The sequence below is a fragment of the Oryx dammah genome, unplaced genomic scaffold (assembly GCF_014754425.2).
Source record: "Oryx dammah isolate SB20612 unplaced genomic scaffold, SCBI_Odam_1.1 HiC_scaffold_19, whole genome shotgun sequence".
NCBI lineage: Eukaryota > Metazoa > Chordata > Mammalia > Artiodactyla > Bovidae > Oryx > Oryx dammah.
This window is the reverse complement of record NW_024070203.1, coordinates 76,799,827-76,819,666: the sequence shown is the minus strand read 5'-3', so window position 1 is coordinate 76,819,666 and position 19,840 is coordinate 76,799,827. Positions and strand designations below refer to the sequence as shown.

At 36.5% G+C, this 19,840-nt stretch overlaps 1 protein-coding gene across 3 annotated transcripts in view; it reads left to right on the top strand.

Moving 5' to 3' along the window:
• The window catches only part of VPS13B (vacuolar protein sorting 13 homolog B), a 772,631-nt gene that overhangs the window by 78,209 nt on the left and 674,582 nt on the right, over positions 1–19,840 (top strand). For all 3 annotated transcript variants that reach the window (XR_005724545.1, XM_040260994.1, XM_040260993.1), the window contains exons 9-14: positions 2,000–2,095; positions 2,557–2,679; positions 3,137–3,274; positions 4,144–4,231; positions 12,487–12,678; positions 18,634–18,803. Coding sequence is in view for 2 of the 3 variants with exons in the window: in XM_040260994.1 (XP_040116928.1) it covers positions 2,000–2,095; positions 2,557–2,679; positions 3,137–3,274; positions 4,144–4,231; positions 12,487–12,678; positions 18,634–18,803 (807 nt within the window). In the remaining variant the exon portion in view is untranslated. The remainder of the gene's footprint in view (positions 1–1,999; positions 2,096–2,556; positions 2,680–3,136; positions 3,275–4,143; positions 4,232–12,486; positions 12,679–18,633; positions 18,804–19,840) is intronic.

Here is a 19,840-nt window from a genome sequence, read left to right as displayed (position 1 = left end):
TTGCATCTGAAATTCACTGATTTAGCTTTGTTTAAATTAAAGGGATATGGGCCAATCTGAAAAAAATAAAAATGATAGAACAAACTCTTTAAAAATATAACAAAAAAACAACTGTTGCAAATTGTTGCTAGATGTCTTGCCAGTTTTAGATGATCCAAGTGCAGTTATTTTTATTTTAAGTTTATGAGTGAAGCCAAGGATTGCTAGTAAAGTACTGTCTTTTCTGGTGACTTTTACATGTTTACTTTTAAATTTGAAATCATTCTGGTAATGTTTCTATTAACTTCACTGATGAGAAGAATTGTATTAAATCGAGTCAGTCAGAATAGGCATTTTATATACAAAACTTTTATAGACTTTTTGGGTGTTATTTGTCATTAGTCAATATCTTTAAAGCACTTTTGTTTCTCTAAGGGAAATATGTTGATATTTAGGAGGAAAACATTAGAATTCATTGTTCAGCTTGGGTTTGAAGAATGTATGGAATTAATTTGTGGTTCATAGTTTGGTCAGAAAATAAGGTCATGTTTCTGCATTAGCATTCTGAACAGTTGATATCAATCCAACAAAAATCATGCCAAATTAAACGTAGCATTTAAAAAATAATGTTGAAAATTGTTCTTGTAATGTTTGAGTTCTTTTAATCAATTAATTGCTTTTTTGCTACAATAACTGTAGACAGCTGAACAGCAATCAACTAAAATATTCAATTTTGCTTAAGCATTTTAGATTATAGAACTGTACTTTGAAACAGCAGCATCATGTATACCAGTTCTAGGAGCATCCAAGAAATAAAGCCTTATATAAAAACTTATTGTTGTAAAATTTGACAATAATTTATTGATTCCCAAGGTTTTCAAGAGGTTATCATGCTTAGAATTGTAGCTTTTCAGTTCAGTAAGTTCGATATGACATAAAGGTACTTTTTAAAAATGTTATCTTTGATTTTGCATTTAAGTTCGAAGAATATATCCATTTCATAAGAATAAAAGCAACTTTATTAGTCATTAGTAAGCATGAATTATTAGTAAACGTGAGCAGAATATGTTTGTTTTTTTAAGTAATATCTTTATTTTGGAATAGTTTTAGATTTACAGGAAAATTCAAAGCTGCTTAGTACAGAGAGTTCACATACATTTCTTGCCCAGTTTTCCATATTATTAATATCTTACACTATCACAGTACATTTGTCAAAACTAGGAAGCCAGTGTTGGTGTATTACCAGTAAGTTACAGACTTTAATTTCATGACTTTTTTTGTAACATGATCCAAAGCAGGGTACCACATGGTGTTTAGAAAAATTTCTTTTAACAATAATTTCAATTATGTAATTTTTGAGTATGTAGAAATATGCTGTGAGTTTCAGGGAAGTGAGCATGCATGCATATATATATATATAGTTTGTTAGCATCTAGATTAATCCTTGTTATGGAGCAGGCACTCAGTAAGTATTTGCATGCTTGAGTGAGTCCGTGGCACATACCATGAGATTACCTACTTTGAAAGTAAAGCGCTAGGATCTGTTTCCCTCCTAGAACTAAAAAAGTTTTGTTGAATCTGTGTTTCTTCCCAGCTTTCTTTAAAAGAGCAGATTGGTAGAAATCTTAGAAATGATTGAACTAAAGCTGATTGAATAAATTAGTAAAGATAGAATGAGGTTAAAATATGCATAAATGTTTCACAGAATATATGAACCATTTTATGAGTATGGAACTATTATAGCTACATAGCTTTTGCCTTTTTGAGCAATATTAACAAAAAGGAGTTAAATAAAAGTAAAGTATTTGTATTCTCTGTATGATCTTAGTAGACTAGCATATTCAACCTTTATACCATGGATAATCTGTTACAGCTGTTTTTGTTGCACCTGTTTTCCTGCTTAATAATTAAATTTCCCGAATCTTAAAATTGGCCTTATTTCCATCAATTCATCATAATAATGACAGTTTATTGCCATTTAATACTAATTTGACTTACTTAATCTTATATTGTTTCATAGCTTACTGAAATGCAAGCCGAGAGTAGTTATTACAGCCCTCAAAAAGTAAAATCTAAAGAAGTATTATGTTGGGAACAAGAAGGAACTACCATTGAGGTAATCCATCAACATTGAATGTACTTTCAGAAATCTTTGGAATGGTCTTTAAGGTTAATATTTAATAAATACAGGTTTTTAAAATCATAAATCATATGTTTAAAATTATATTTATAGCTTTGTATTTCTATTTTGGTGATCAGTAGTATTGACTGAAAAAAATATTCTTTACTAAAGTTTTTACTGGAGTTTATTCTTTCATTTTTTCATTTGACTTGTGTGTGCTCATAGCTATGTGTGGATTAACTTTCTTCAAGTGCCAATCATTGAGGATACAAAGGTTTCAGGATACAGAGACAAATTAGATGTTTCTTTTTTTAATCAGCTTTGTAATCTGAGGAGAATAAATTTGGAAAGGTCATAATCCTAAAGATGTCTCAGGTGATTTAGAAATTCTACAAGGAAAGCCTGTAATATTTTTGTTGAAATTCAAGTTCACAATCCTTCTTTTCCTTCTATAGGCCCTTATGATGGGAGAGCCTTTCTTTGATTGCCAGATTGGTTTTGTAGGTTGCAGAGCCACGTGCCTTAAAGGAATTATGGGTGTTAAAGATTTTGAAGAGAATATGAATAGAAATGAAACCGTAAGTCAAAATCACCCCATTTCTCCATTTTTTTTGGATAGAATGCAGGGATAATGAGGTGCTTATTGAAGTGTTTAACTATACCAAAAAAATCTGTGAGGCTGCATATATCTGTGGCTTCAGAGGGGAACTTTACTGTTTTCCCCTGTAAGAAATTATAGAGCTCAGGGGAATTGAGAAAGTTGGTAGTACTTAACACCTGGACAGTAGTTCCAAATTCTTTCCAATTCATAAATGTTTCTTCTTTCTTGTTTATGGCAGCTACTTGGAGTTCCTCTTTGGTTTGTTAAAATGTTCTTTGCCAAAATAGGCAGTGAAAATGGAGACTGCATTCCTTGTCTTTTTACAGGACTTCAAGTTGTAATAATTTCTGTTGACTACTGAATTGGTGTTACAAAACTGTTTTATTTTCTTTAAAAATTTTCCTCCTGTTCAAAAATTTTGCATTTATTTTCAGGAAGCCTGTTTCTTCATTTGTGGTGAAAATTTGAGTATAAAAGGTTTGACATACCTCACAAATTCATTGTTTGATTACCGAAGCCCAGAAAATAATGGTACTCGTGCAGAATTTATCTTGGATGCAGCTACTCATAAGGTCAGAGCATGTATTTTTGAGCTGAATTCTAGGTTGTGCTGGGGTGGAATCCTGTGCTTGCCATGTTTCTTTCCTGGTAATCTGTCCTGAATGCTAGTTGTTTATTCAAACATCTAGAATATTTTTATACAGCTTCTGTATCTATTAGTTTATTTATCCATTCCCTACTGTTAAAATAGTCATGGAGGAAAGATGTGGAATTATTTCTTTTTATTTCAGTTACTTTTGAAGTATGGAATTAATGAAAAGACGTGAATAATTTCACATTTTACTGTTTGTTTGTCTTAGTCTTATTTGAATTTTTCATATAAGATTATATTAATGTACTTTTTATGGAATAAATTTAAAATGCAAAAAATGTACCAAGAATTAATGTAGTAATTACAGTTTCTACAGACTTAATTTTATAGTTGAAAGTAAAGTATTTAATTTTGACCTGCATAATTAACATACATTTAAAGATATTTTAGTATTTTTTAGTGTTTGAACTGTTTCATATAAGTGTATTGAAATATTAACGATTGACTCTATTTGAGAGTATATATTAGACAGTTTTGTGATGGTGATAAAGGTTAAGACCATACTGCCCTGCTCCATTGTAGGTATTCATTAACCAGACATTGTTGACAAAGTGGTGAAATTGTCTAGTAGAATTATAGATGTCCTTTTGTGTAGTCTACAATAGAGGTAATACTGCCTTTTTTAGAAGTGAATTCTTTGGGTAACCTCTGTTCTTTCTGTTTTGGTAATCTTTTGAGTTGGTACATGTTCTCCATAAGGATGTATGTCTGATTCATGACCTGTCAGATTTTTAACCCAGTAGTCTGTTCTATACAATGTGTGTTCTGTTTGCTTTGCTTTGTTGGCAGGAGACATATACTGAGATAGCTGGAATGCAAAGGTTCGGGGCATTTTATATGGATTACCTGTATACAATGGAGAATACCACTGGCAAAGGTACTGGTTTCTTTCCTTTATGTTTGCCTTTGCTTGACCAACAGAAATAGGACTTCTTTAGCATCCATTGGTCCTGGACTAATTGTACTCTGTAACATCAGAGTTATCTTTTGTTACTTTGGGGAATAATTTACTGTCATGTTAGAATTTTCTTAGATTCTTAACATTTTTAGTCCTTTCTTTGTGCTGATTGAAAATACTATATTTTGTATTATTAACTAGAATTAGTTTTTAATATGTACCACATATTAAAAATTTCGATACATCAAATTTCATGTTGTCAAAGAGCATGAACATTTCCTTTTCTGTATTTAAATACACTTTGGAGGTTAAATAGATCCTTTTATTAAAAAAAGAGCTTGTTTCAAACAACAGTAGAAGTATCTTTTTCTAGAAATTATGGACACAGTCTTATTATGTTTCATTCATTATATTAACAATCAAATGATTTCAGAAATTTAACTGTACTATGTTGTGCTTATTATTCTGACTCTTTTTCATATTGAAAACTTAGTTGAAATAGGGTCACCATATTTTATTAATTTTTCATATTTTAATACATGATTTCTTTGTGTTAGATGATGAATTAGATATTATGAATGCAAAGAAGAGCAATGCCTTTCTCAAGAAAGCAATAAGTAGTATTTATGCACTTTAAATAAATGATTTGAATATAGCATGTTAGAGATAGTAATATAAACAGACAGCTAAAAGAGGTCCAGGTGAGAAGACTTCGTAGAGGAGTTGATCTTGAAGGATTGTTAAGTTTTGTTAGATGAAAACAGAAGGCAAGAGCAGTAATTTTATGCTTCCTCTTTTCAAAATGGATTTCTAAATGTTGGTGTTCTCATTGGTCAAATCTTGGATTCACTTCTTTCCCTAAACTCTTCCTGAAGTAATCTGATTCTTTTTCATGGATTTGGGTACCTTCTATATGTTGTTGAAGCCCGTATTTGTATTTTTGGTCCATACTTACTCTTTAAAATGTAGAATTAAATATATGCCATGCACAATTGACACTTTCACTTCTGTGTCTCATAAATATCTCAGAATTGAATGTCAAAATTGAATCCTTGATACCCTCATGTCCACAGTCAGTGGGATTACGAGTTGGATGTGATTGAGTGACTAACATACACACACACATCCACCTACTACTTTTCCCCTGTTTTCATGGTTCTGTTGCTCTTGCATGCTCAGTCGTGTCTGACTCTTTGTGACTGTATTGATTGTAGCCCTCCAGGCTCTGTCCGTGGAACTTTGCAGTCAAGAATACTGGAGTGGGTTGCCATTTCCTACTCCAGGAGATCATCCCGACCCAAGGATTGAACCCACATCTCTTGTGTCCCCTGCATTGGCAGGCAGATTCTTTACCAGTGCGCCACCTGGGAAACCCATTTTCATGGTTTTCTTATTAGAATATTTACCTGCTCTCTTTTAGTTGTGCAAGCCAGAAATCTGAGAATCATCCATCACACTTTCTCTCCTAACATCCAACCCTTCAGAACATTTCGTCACATCTTATCTATAGAATCTCTCTTGAATCTATCTTTTCTTAAGTTCCACCATTAATGCTCTCATCCATTCTTTTATCATCTCTAGATTCTAGCAGCTTTTTCACTGGCTTTCTCTTTCCACTCTTGCCCTCCTGTGATCCATACTGCAATCAAACTGGTTTAATTCTGTGCTTAAAATCCTCACTGCCTTCACATTGGTTTATTTAAAAATAAAATTCAAATAGTTGACCCAGTTTTGGTCTTGAGTTACTTGGTAGATAGTGATAATCATTACAGAAGATAGAGACAAAAAAGGAAGATTTTTGGAGGAAAAGATGTGTTTTGAGATACCCATGGACATTGGTAGAGATGTTTCAGGTTTCTTCCACCACAGCATTGGTACGAAACCGCTGGTAGTCTGAAATGGTATAAAATGAAGAAGCAGTTTTTAATGGATGTACAAAATAAATGGAGATAAAGCTCAGATGCTCAGAGACACAGTTCACAGCTATGGTGGCTTGATACTGAGATTTTGAATGATGTAGTTCCTGGGGAAGGAGCTTGCTGGAGCCCCCTCTCCATGCTGGGGCTGCCTGTGAAATGCTTCACTGTGAGACAAATGGTGAATGCTGTTTTCACCTTTTTATGTAAAAGTAAAAATTCTCTTCAGATTTCTTTTGATTAGGGGAACAGGTATAAATGTAGAACTTCTGTAAAAGAAAAATGGCCTAAAGCTAACTTTTGAAAAGCAAGGGATAATTGTATATGAAAGTGCAATTCCAAAGTCTCTGTTCTAAGAGCTTGGCAAATTTTTATTGTATTGTAGTTGCCAAAAGTAAGCTGGTAGGTTTCTTCTTGTTTAGTGTGGTGTCTTCTGCAGGTGCTGTGTCTTTGGTATTATCTGAGGAGGCGAAGTTTGAGGTAGTCTGCCTTTCAAGTAAAGGAAACCTCACACTGAAAGTTTTATTTGTATATATTTGCTTCTGAAGTTTTTAAAAGATTGACACATGATTTTATATTTACTTAGGATGCATATTTATTTTCTGAGTGACATGCTGGTAGTCTGTTAACTTTTGAATTATTCATTTACTTCATTCCTGTGAATACTATGCATTGTTGTATATCTTAATCTTTAACTTTTTAAACAAAATTTTAGATCATAACATACAAACAGAAAGGTTCTGTACGTTTGTATACAGAATAGCAAAGAAATATAAGCACCTGTGTGTTTCCCACATGAGCCGAGTAACAGGGTGATGCCAGCGTTGCGAGCACCCTGTGTGTTCCTCTTCCACAAGGTCTTCTCCTTCCCTCATTGTAGGAAACTGCTGTTCTGAGATTTGTGGTCATCGTTTTGGTTCACTGCTTAACACACTTTCTCAGATGTGTGAGCAGATAATATTTTTGAGAAAAAATAATAAAAACCCACTGTTAATTTAACTTGTGAATGTCACATGTACATTAAAAATATGTTCTTTCATTCACCCAACAGTTTGTTCATTTATTCGTTGCCTGCTTTTTGGTAGCTGCTTTCATGTTTTTTTTTCCTCATTGTGAATCTATATTCATTTATAATATAGTGATGGTGATAATAATAGCTAGTATTTGTTGAATGGTTTTAAATGGAAGGCACTCTTCTAGATGTTTTATGTATATTAGTTTATTTAATCTTTGTAATAACCCTGTAAGGTAGATACCAATATCCCCACTTTCCAGATGAGGAAAAAGCCAGTCCTATACAGATTTCATAACATGGCCAAGATCACACAGCATATATGTGGGATTTGAACCCAGCTAGTTTAACTCTACAGCTTGCATTTGTCCTTGCTCTGTTCAGATTTTCTTCTTGGATTACTTGAAACAGGAAATTTATGGAATTTTTAGTATTTATAAACCTAAAGGAAAATATTTTGAATTCTCAAGAGGTTAATTTTGAATTCTTCAAAGAGATATTTTATCCAAATTCCTGATTTGTTGTGACTTGATATTTATTTGTTTCTGTAATTCAAATTTGGCTTCCCTTGTGGCTCAGATGGTAAAGAATCTGTCTGCAATACAGGAGACCTGGGTTCAATCCTTGGGTTGGGAAGATCCCCTGGAGAAGGGAAAGGCTACCCACTCCAGCATTCTGACATGACTAAGTGACTTTCACATCTGAGATGAGAAGATGGACTAGAAGGACGTGTACTTATCTTCTCCTGCAAGAACTCCAAAATTACAACTCGCTGCTGAACAACCATTGACAGGAGAATGTTGTTGCTGCTGCTAAGTCGCTTCAGTTGTGTCCAACTCTGTGTGACCCCATAGACAGCAGCCCACCAGGCTCCCTCGTCCCTGGGATTTTCCAGGCAAGAACACTGGAGTGGGTTGCCATTTCCTTCTCCAATGCATGAAAGTGAAAAATGAAAGTGAAGTTGCTCAGTCGTGTCCGACTCCTAGTGACCCCATGGACTGCAGCCTACCAGGCTCCTCTGTCCATGGGATTTTCCAGGCAAGAGTACTGGAGTGGGTTGCCATTGCCTTCTCCGAGGAGAATGTTGGATCCCACCAAAAAAATATACCCCACATCCAAGGGCAAAGGAGAAGCCTCAACAAGATAGTAGGAGAGGTGAAATCACGTTTAGAATCAAACCCCATATCCACCAGAGATGATTGGAGGGCTCATACAAAATCTTATGTGCACTAGGAAACTCCACAGACACTGAGCCAGACCTGCCTTTGAGTGTTTGACTGTCTCCTGTGGAGGGATGGGTCAGCAGTGGCCTGCCCCAGGGGCAGGAGCCTGGGTGCAGCAGACCTGGGTATGGCATAAGCCCTCTTGGAGGAGGTCGCCATGAAGCCCACCACAGAGCCATCAGAACTTACACAGGACTGGGGAAACAGACTCTTGGAGGACACAAATAAAACTTTGTGCACTCCAGGACCCAGGAGAAAGGAGCAGTGACCCCACAAAAGAGCCTGACCCAGACTTGCCCATGAGTGTCCAGGAGTCTCTGGTGGAGGCGTGGCTTGGCCATGGCCTGGTGCAGGGTCAGGGGCACTGAGTGCGCCACTGCATGCATGGTACCTTTTGAAGGAGGTCTCATTATCTTCATTATTTCCACCATAGTTTGGCCAGCACAGCCCCTGCCCATCAACAGAAACTTGGATTAAAGATTTACGCAGCATGGCCCTGCCCATCAGAACAAGACCCAATTTTTCCCTCAGTCAGTCTCTCCCATCAGGAAGCTTCCATAAGCCTCTTACCCTTAACAGAATGAAAACCACAATTGCAGAAAACTAATCAGATTGATCACATGGACCACAGCCTTGGCTAATTGAATGAAACCATAGGCCATGCTGTGTAGGGCCACCCAAGATGGAAGGGTCCTGATAGAGAGTTCTAATAAAATGTGATCCGCTGGAGAAGGGAATGGCAAACACTTTAGTATTCTTGCCTTGAGAACCCCATGAACAGTATGAAAAGACAGAAAGATCAGACACTGAAAGTGAACTCCCCAGGTCGGTAGGTGCCCAATATGCTATGGGAGATGAGTGGAGAAATAACTCCAGAGAAGAGACGGAGTCAAAGCAAAAACATCACCCAACTGTGGATGTGACTGGTAATGGAAGTAAAGTTCAATGCCCTAAAGAACAATGTTGCATAGGAACCTGGAATGTTACATGAATCAAGGCAAATTGGGAGTGGTCAAACAGGAGACGGCAAGAGTGAACCATCGACATTTTGGGAATGATTGAACTAAAATGGGCTGGAATGGGTGAATTTAACTCAGATGACCGTTATATCTACTACTGTAGCACAAATTTCTTCTCACTTTAGAAGAAATGAAGTAGCCCTCAGAGTCAACAAAAGAGTCTGAAATACAGTACTTGGGTGCAATCTCAAAAATGACAGAACGATCTCTGTTCACTTCTAAGGCAAACCATTCAATATGACAGTAACTCAGGTCTATGCCCCAACCAGTAATGCTGAAGAAGTTGAAGGTGAATGTTTCTGTGAAGACCAACAAGACCGTCTAGAACTAACACCCCAAAAAGATGTCCTTTTCATTATAGGAGACTGGAATACAAAAGTAGAAAGTCAAGAGATACCTGGAATAACAGGCAAATTTGGCCTTGGAGTACAGAATGAAGCAGGGCAAAGTCTAACAGAGTTTTGCTAAGAGAACGCACTGGTCATAGCAAACACCCTCTTCCAACAACACAAGAGAAGACTCTACACATGGACATCACTAGATGGTCAGTACCGAAATCTGATTATATTCTTTGCAGCCAAAGATGCAGAAGCTCTATACAGTCAGCAAAAACAAGACTGGGAGCTGACTGTGGCTCAGATCATGAACTCCTTATTGCCAAATTTAGACTTAAATTGAAGGAAGTAGGGAAAACCACTAGACCATTCAGGTATGACTTAAATCCCTTATGATTATACAGTGGAAGTGAGAAATAGATTCAAGGGATTAGATCTGATAGAGTACCTGAAGAACTATGGATGGAGGTTTGTGACATTGTACAGGAGGCAGTGATCAAGGCCATCCCTAAGAAAAAGAAATGGAAAAAGGGAAAATTGTTGTCTGAGGAGACCTTACAAATAGCTGAGAGAAGAAGAGAAGCGAAAGGCAAAGGAGAAAGGATTTACCCATCTGAATGCAGAGTTCCAAAGAAGAGCAAGGAGAGATAAGAAAGCCTTTCTCAGTGATCAGTGCAAAGAAATAGAGGAAAACAATAGAATGGGAAAGACTAGAGATCTCTTCAAGAAAATTAGAGATACCAAAGGAACATTTCCTGCAAAGATGGGCACAAAAAGAACAGAAATGGTATGGACCTAACAGAAGCGGAAGATATTAAGAAGAGGTGGCAAGAATACACAGAAGAACTATGCAAAAAAGATCTTCATGACCCAGATAACCACGATGGTGTGATAACTCACCTAGAGCCAGACATCCTGGGATGCGAAGTCAAGTGGGCCTTAGGAATCATCACTACATACAAAGCCTAGTGGAGGTGATGAAATTCAGTTGAGCTATTTCAACCATAAAAGATGATGCTGTTAAAGTGCTGCACTCAATATGCCAGCCAATTTTTAAAACTCGGCAGTGGCTACAGCACTGGAGAAGGTCAGTTTTCATTCCAGTCCCAAAGAAAGGCAATGCCAAGGAATGTTCAAACTACCTCACAATTGGATTCATCTCATGTTCGCAAAGTAATGCTCAAAATTCTCCATGGACAGACTGGCAAGTCCTTCATTATCCTTAGGCTAACTGGGTATTATCGTTACTCTTAACAAGAATACCGAACATTCAGGGGGCTGGAATTACCAAACATATCGAGGTGGGCATGAGTAAAATACCTTGCTGAAAAGAAGCAGCTAAAAGTCAGTCACAGTTTTACCTTTTAGATAAGTGACTGCCATCTAAATTTAAACTGCATTGTAGTCAGGTTGCATTATCTGAAAAAAAGAAAGAATCCTCTAGACTTCATTGTTTTAGAGACAATCTGATGTCTAAAAGAATGGTCTTCTTATGAAGTGTCAGTTTTTAAAAAAAGCCTAGAAGCTCCTGCAGGACTCAAAAGCAGGATATTTGCCTTGTTTTAGATATGTTGATTTCCAACCAGAGTCCTTCTGATTATCTTCAAGTTGCCTCATCCTAACACGTAACTCTGGAAATACCTGGTTTATCTATGGAAAGTGATTTCTTTTTTATGTTCATGATAATGTTATTTTCACCTAATATGTAATGTGATTCAATATTATTTATATGTATCATAAAATATATTTTAAGATTAACTTCGTTTATTTGTGACATTTCCATTTGTATATAGTCATCTTGTTAAGAATGTATAAATAATAAATATAATTTTTTTTTGTATGTGGTTTGTATGTGGTACTGAAACTAGAGACTGAGCTGGACTCCTTTTTTCTGAAATGAAGGAAATGTATTTTTTAAAAAGTTATTAAAAAGTGTACATGGATGGAGAATTTTTGTGTTTAACTAAAAGTAGTAAAATGCTAGAAAGTTTTGCTTTCCTATTTTTGTTTGAATAAACATAAGACTCAAGAATTGAAATTTAATGTATGTTATCACTTAAAATAGTGAATTTATGTTTTATGTAAGTGTGGACATACTAGATAAAAGGAAATACCTATAGGTTGAGCCAAGATTTTCTTTAGAAAACAGCCTTGGTTCCTCTTTGATATATGGGCAGATAAGGGATTGAGGAAGTTGGCTTCCATCCTTGGAAAATGGCCATAGTGATTTTATTCTGGAAAAAGTTCAAAGTGGGTAATACCTGTTGTTTACTTCCATGGTCATTATAAAACTCTCAAGTCACCTTTGAACATGTAGTTTTAAGCAATCAATTTTTCAGTGAAACTTCTAAGATAAAATGGTAGTAAAATGCAACTTCTTCCAGAATCTGACTTCCCAGTCAACATAATAGTTTTGTCTGCAGCATTACTGGGTATAGGCCAGTTAAATGTTAGAGAATAATTTTTCAAGAATTTTAGTTTTATGGCAGATCTTATAACAGTAAATAGATAACAGGAATAATTGTTTTTTAAAGTAACTGGTTTCTTTGTTGATAACATCTCATCTGCATAAAGAAAAATAGATCAGCAGGGTTCTATGTATCCACCTGATATAGAATTTTCTTAAGGCATTAAGCTCTAAGCTGAAAAGATAAGAGTAATGTTAAAATATATACTTGATATATCTGATTGATGCTTACAATATTAATATGAATTTTGGCTTCTTGTAGGTTCTGCAAATCAACAAGACTTTTCTTCAGGGAAGAGTGAAGATTTGGGAACAGTTCAGGAAAAGTCTACCAAAAGCCTTGTTATAGGTCCTCTTGATTTTCGCTTGGACAGCAGTGCAGTACACAGAATTTTAAAAATGGTTGTTTGTGCCTTGGAACATGAATATGAACCATATAGTAGACTAAAACCAGGTTTGTTTTGCCTTAATTTTGAATCTCTTGCAAGTTGATTTGAATGTCACTTCCCTAGTAGCTCAGATGGTAAAGCATCTCACCTGCAATGTAGGAGACCTGGGTTTGATCCCTGGGTCCGGAAGATCCCCTGGAGAAGGAAATGGCAACCCACTCCAGTATTCCTGCCTGGGAAATTTCATGGACAGAGGAGGGGTTGCAAAGACACGACTGAGCAACTAACACACACACACAAATACAAATGATGTATTTAAAATAAGAGCTAATAGAACCTTCATCCAAAGATTAGTGCCTGTAAAATCACATAACACAGTGCCATAAATGCTTGGTATGTTCATGAATTCTTTTTTTGCAGCTTGTTTGAATGTGTGCTCCATGCCAGTCATACTGATGAGTGCTAGGAATGATACCATTCAGTATCACAGTAATCAAAGTCTTTGCCCCAACCACTCATCCTGAAGAAGCTGAAGTTGAACTGTTCTTTAAAGACCTACAAGACCTTTTAGAACTAACACCAAAAAAAGATGTCCTTTTCATCATAGGAAACTGGAATGCAAAAGTAGGAAATCAAGAATTACCTGGAGTAAAGGCACGTTTGGTCTTGAAGTACAGAATGAAGCAGGGCAAAGACTAACAGTTTTGCCAAGAGAATGAACTAATCATAGGAAACACCCTCTTCCAACAACACAAGAGATGACTCTCCACATGGATATCACCAGATGGTCAGTACCGAAATCAGATTGATTATATTCTTTGCAGTGGAAGATGGAGATGCTGTATACAGTCAGCAAATGCAAGACGAGAAGCTGATTGTGGCTTAGATCATGAGCTCCTTATTGCCAAATTCAGACTTAAATTGAAGAAAGTAGGGAAAACCACTCAACCATTCAAGTATGACCTAAATCACGATTGTATTGTAATTTGTACAGTAGATTGTACAGTATGAAGTGACAAGGAGATTAAAGGGATTGGATCTGATAGAGTGCCTGAAGAACTGTGAATTGAGGTTCATAACATTGTACAGGAGGTGGTGATCAGAACCATCCCCAAGAAAAATGAATGCAAAAAGGCAAAATGGTTGTCTTAGGAGGCCTTACAGATAGTGGAGAAAAGTAGAAAAGCAAAAGGCAAAGGAGAAAAGGAAAGATATATCCATCTGAATGCAGAGTTCCAAAGAATGGCAAGGAGTGATAAGAAAACCTTTCTAAGTGATCAGTGCAAGGAAACAGAGGAAAACAGTAGAATGGGAAAGACTAGAGATCTCTTTAAGAAAATTCGAGATACCAAGGGAACATTTCATGTGAAGATAGGCACAGTAAAGGACAGAAACGGTATGGACCTAACAGAAGCAGATGAGATTAAGAAGAGGTGGCAAGAATGCACAGAACTACACAAAAAAGATCTTCATGACCCAGGTAACTATGATGGTGTGATCACTCACCTAGAGCCAGACATCCTGGAGTGTGAAGTCAGTTGGGCCTTAGGAAGCATCACTATAAATAAAGCTAGTGGAAGTGATAGAATTCCAGCTGAGCTATTTCAAATCCTTCATGTAGAGATGGGCACAATAAAGGACAGAAATGGGATGAGCCTAACAGAAGCAGGAGATATTAAGAAAAGGTGTCAGGAATACACAGAACTATATGAAAGAAAGATCTTAATAACCCAGGTAACCATGGTGTGATCACTCACCTTGAGCGAGACACCTTTCAGTATGAAGTCAAGCGGGCCTTAGGAAGCATGACTAGCTACAAAGCTAGTGGAGGTGATAGCATTGCAGCTGAGCTGTTTAACATCCTAAAATATGCTGTGAAAGTGCTGCACTCCATATGCCAGCAGATTTGGAAAACTCAGCAGTGGCCACAGGACTGGAAAAGATCAATTTTCATTCCAATCCCAGAAAAAGGCAGTGCCAAAGAATGTTCAAACTACTGCACAGTTGCACTCATCTCACATTCAAAGTAATGCTCAAAATTCTCCAGACTGGGCTTCAACAGTACATGCACAGAGAACTTCCAGATGTTCAAGCTGGAATTAGTAAAGGCAGAGAAACCAAAGATCAAATTGCCAACATCCATTGGATCATAGAAAAGAGAATTCCAGGAAAGCATCTGCTTCATTGACTACACTGAAGCCTTTGACTGTTTGGATCACAACAAATTGTGGAAAATTCTCCAAGAGATGGGTATACCAGACCACCTTACTTGCTCCCTAAGAAATCACCAACTCGATGCACATGAGTTTGGGTGAACTCCGGGAGTTGGTGAACTCGGGGAGGCCTGGCGTGCTGCAATTCATGGGGTCGCAAGGAGTTGGACATGACTGAGCGACTGAACTGAACTGAAATGAAGAAATCTGTATGCAGGTCAAGAAGCAACAGTTAGAATGGGACATGGAACAACGGACTGATTCCAAATTGGAAATGAGAAGGTCTGAGCTATGTATTTTCACCCTGTTTAAGTTCTTTGCAGATTACATCATGTGAAATTCCAGGCTGGATGAAGCACAAGATGGAATCAAGATTGCTGGGAGAAATATCAATAACCTCAGATATGCAGATGACAGCATCCTTAGGGCAGAACGTGAAGAGGAGCTAAAGAGCCTCTTGATGAAAGTGAAAGAGGAGAGTGAAAAAGCTGGCTTAAAAGTCAACATTAAAAAAACGAAGATCATGGCATCTGGTCCCATCACTTCATGGCAAGTTGGTGGGGAAACCATGGAAAGAATGACAGCCTTTATTTTCTTGGACTCCAAAATCAGATGCAGATGGTGATTGCAGCCATAAAATTAAAAGATACTTTCTCTTTTGAAGAAAAGCTATGACCAAACTAGACAGCATATTAAAAAGCAGAGACATTACTTTGCTGACAGTGTTCCCTGTAGTCAGAGCTATGGTTTTTCCACTAGTCATGTATGAATGTGAGAATTGGACCATAAAGAAGGCTGAATGCCAAAGTATTGATGCTTTTGCACTGTAGTGCTGGAGAAGACTCTTCAGAGTCCCTTGGACGGCAAAGAGATCAAACCGGTCTATCCTAAAAAAAAAAAAAAAAAAAAAAACCCTGAATATTCATTGGAAGGACTGATGCTAAAGCTCCAATACTTTGGCCACCTGATGTGAAGAGCTGACTTATTAGAAAAGATTGAAGGCAGGTGGAGAAGGGGATGACAGAGGATGAGATGGTTGGATGGCATCACTGCCTTGATGAACATGAGTTTGAGCAAGCTTCGGGAGCTGATTATGGACAGGGAAGCCTGGCGTACTGCAGTCCATGGGGTCTCAAAGAGCTGGACACTACTGAGTGACTGAACTGAGGATAGTATGTACAGAAAATGGTGTCAACACCAAATGTTGTGGAGGATGTGAAGAAGGCTAGATTCATTACTGCTAAGAATGTAAAATGGTACAGCCACTCCTAAGAACAGTTTGACAGATTTTTAAAAAACTTAACATGCAGCTGCCATGTAGCCAGCAACTGCATTCCTGGGCATTTAACCTAGAGAAATGAAAACTAATGTTCACACAAAAAACAGTATATAACTAATTTTTATCATGTTAAAGCCAACACTGGTAGGTAATCCAGGAGACTTGGGTGACTGTTTTATGATGTTGTCTTAGACCCAGAATTCCTTCTATCTTGTTTTCCTGCCATCTGAGGTATACCTCTTCTGCATGCTCAATGTTGACCCAGCATTACAATGTCTAATTTTAATCTGTATCAAGTAGGGTAAGAGAAAATATTAGGTATGTAGTTTCATTTAATGACATGGCTCAATCATCTCATTGACCCAAACTTAGTAGTTGTCCTTGTACCCGGCAGGCAGGGAGGTTGGAAAATATGTTCTCTAGAAAGAGTCCATACACTTGACTTAAAATTCAGATTTTTTTTTTTGTTAAAGCCATTTGCAATCTCTTCCACAGTTGGATTATGCTATTTACACACATACATACACATGTACATATACGTGTTTATGTAAAATGAATTATTTGAAGGAGTTTATCATTTCAGAAATATGACCTATGTAAAGAAACTGCTGCTAATTGACTTTATACATGCAGTTCTCATTCTGAGTAATTAGCAGTTCTCCTCCGCTCTTTTTTTTTAGTTATTTCATTTAAATGTAATATATGTACTGGAAAGCACACAAAATCTAAGGGTAAAATTTTGTGGATGTTGTAAACTTAGGCACATCTATATGATTAACTGTTCAGGGTATGGAACCTTACCAGCACTGCAGAATACTCCTTGCCCTCTTTTGATTGTTACTCTGACCCCCAAGGGTAAATACTCTCCATACTTATCCTATATTTATTGTGGCATATTTTATTTAAAAAATAAAATAATTATTTTTTAATAAAAAAAATTTTTTTTTTAATTTATTTTTGACTGTACTGGGTCTGTATTGCTGCACGTTGGCTTTCTCTGCTTGCCGCGAGCAGGGCTACTCCTTGTTATGGTGTGCAGGCATCTGACTGCAGTGGCCTCTCTGGTTATGGAGCACAGGGTCTAGACATCCAGGCTTTAGTAGTTGTGGCACATGGGCTTAGTTGCTCTTTGTCATGTGGGATTTTCCTGGACCAGAGATTCACCCCATGCTCCCTGCATTGGCACCCCATGCTCCCTGGAGCATATCTTTTGGCACATTTTAGAACTCATGAATACGTAGGCACACAGTGTGTACTCATTTGTCCGTGACTTTAGTTTACATTATGTTTGTGGTATTCATTCTCCTTTCCTTTCAGTATCCCCTTTTTTGAATATATCATAACTTACTTATCCATTTTACTGATGATGAGTTTTTGGTTAGTTTCTAGTTTTTGGTTATTATGGTAGTGATGCTACCAAAATTCTAGTACATCCCTTTTGATAAACATATGTATTCATTTCTGTTGGGAATTTAAGAGTAGAATCACTTAGGCAAAGTGATTATGTATGTTACCTTTAGTATATATTTCCAAACCATTTTCCCAAGTGTATGTCTGTCAGTGGTGCCGGAGACGTTTAGTTGCCCTTCATCAGGGGTTTGGTCAGTTATGACTTACTGCCTCTTTTTGTACAGCTCATGAGTTGATAATGGGTTTTTCATTTCAAATATTGGAAAAAATACAAATAAGGTAGATATTTTGTGACACATGAAAACTATATGAAATCTAATTTTCATTTTTTATAGATAAAATTTTATTGGAACATAGTCATACTCATTCAGTTATGTCTGTGGCTGCTTTTGTAATTCAGTGGCAGAATTGAATAATGGTGGCACACTACACACAAAACCTAAAGTATTTTCTTTGTGGCTCTTTATAGAAAAAGTTTGCTGGTGCATACTTACCAACTTTTCTATTCTTAGTCTTTCATTTTAGCTTTTCCAGTGGATGTGTAGTGCTACCACATTGTTACATTATTTGCAGTTATCTGGTATCTTAATGATGTTAACTAGCTTTTGATGTAACTTTTGGTCATTTGGATATGTTATCTTTTGTTTGTTCAAGGCTTTTTTGCCCATTTTTCCATTGAATTATTCATTTACTTTTGATTTTTAGGTGGTTGTAAATTTTTTAATATGTTGCAAGTACAAATCCTTTGTGCAGGTACCTATGTCTGTCTATGTATCTGTCTGTGACAAGTATTTTCTCCTAGTCTATGGCTTGCATTGATATTACCTCAATGGTATTTTAATGAAAGGAAACTATTGTTCTTTTAATGACAGATTAAGAATTTTAAAAACATATTTAATATATATTTAAAAATGTAAAACATACATTCTTATATAGCAAAGACATACATCTTCTAGAGCAAAGGAATTTATTCTTGTTAAAGGAAGCATTATTTTATAGCTGCTTCATTGTTGAAAAAAAATTTGATCTTCAAATTTGGAGAACTAATTAATTTTTTAGTTAACTAAGGAAATTATTTAAAAATAATTTTTCATTGAATTTTTATTATTTCATTTTAGATACTAAGGATGAAAGTGAAACAGTGCTGAATCCTGAGGAAGTGGCCTGTTTGGAGGAATATATTCCTACTCGACATACAAGTGTTACTCTCCTCAAATGTACCTTCACAATTTTCATGGCTGAATTCAATTTGCTGGATCATTTGCTACCTGTTATTATGGGGGAAAAGGTATACTTTGTCATTCACTGCTTGTTTTCTCATATATACATATTGTTGGTCCTATGATACTGTAAGAGTAAGTTGTGTAAGAGAGTGTCTTTTATATAGTTATCCATGATGATGTTAAGCAATGTAACTATGATTGTTAATTCTTAGAAAGTAAGATGAGATGGTTAGATAGCATCGGTGACTCAATGGACATGAATTTGAGCAAACGGGCAAGGACAGGGAAGCCTGGTGTGCTGCATTCCATGAGGTCACAAAGAGTTGGACATGACTTAGTGACTGAACAACAACATGTATAAATTATTATATAGGTTAACGTCAAGCCAAAGCTCTATGAAGAAATGTTGAAGCACATGGGTGTAGATATCAGACTGTGAATAAGCTATGACACCTTTGAGACTTTGCTTTATATCTAATCTCTAACCCTTGTTTTCCTTTTCTGAGAAGCAAAAGAAAATTATAAGTTTTCATTTAGGCTGATAGTTATCCAGTAAAGAAGCAAAAAGTCCCAGCAGATAGATTCAGAGAGTTAATTACTTAATAGACAGCAAAAGCAAGTCAGTAATTGTGTCAGCTCATCTTGTCCCTTTCGGGACAACCCTGAATCTAGGGTGCCACCTGAGCTGCAGCACACAAGGTAGGGTACCTTGATGACAGGGATTCGGTTCCAGTTACAGTGTGCTCTGAACGAGTAGATGGAAAACCCCCTGAATGAGGGATGCTAATGAGAAAATTTCCCATAGCAGCATTTCTCAAGATGAGAAATTGAGTGAGAAATGATCTTTTAGCAGTTCTATTTTCCCCTGTTTTGATAATATCACAGGATGCTCTGCCATTAGGTCTCTTGTGGTTTAAGCCTTACTTTGTGGTCTGCATGAATTTTAAGATTGCCAGGGTACTGGCATTTAACATTTCCCCCAAAGTACCTAGCTCCTAGAATGATTTAGAATATTCAATGAGATAATGTGTCTAAACCATTTTGCACATATTAGGAACCCAGTGATATTACTATGTTTGTTAACACTTATTAGATGATTAAT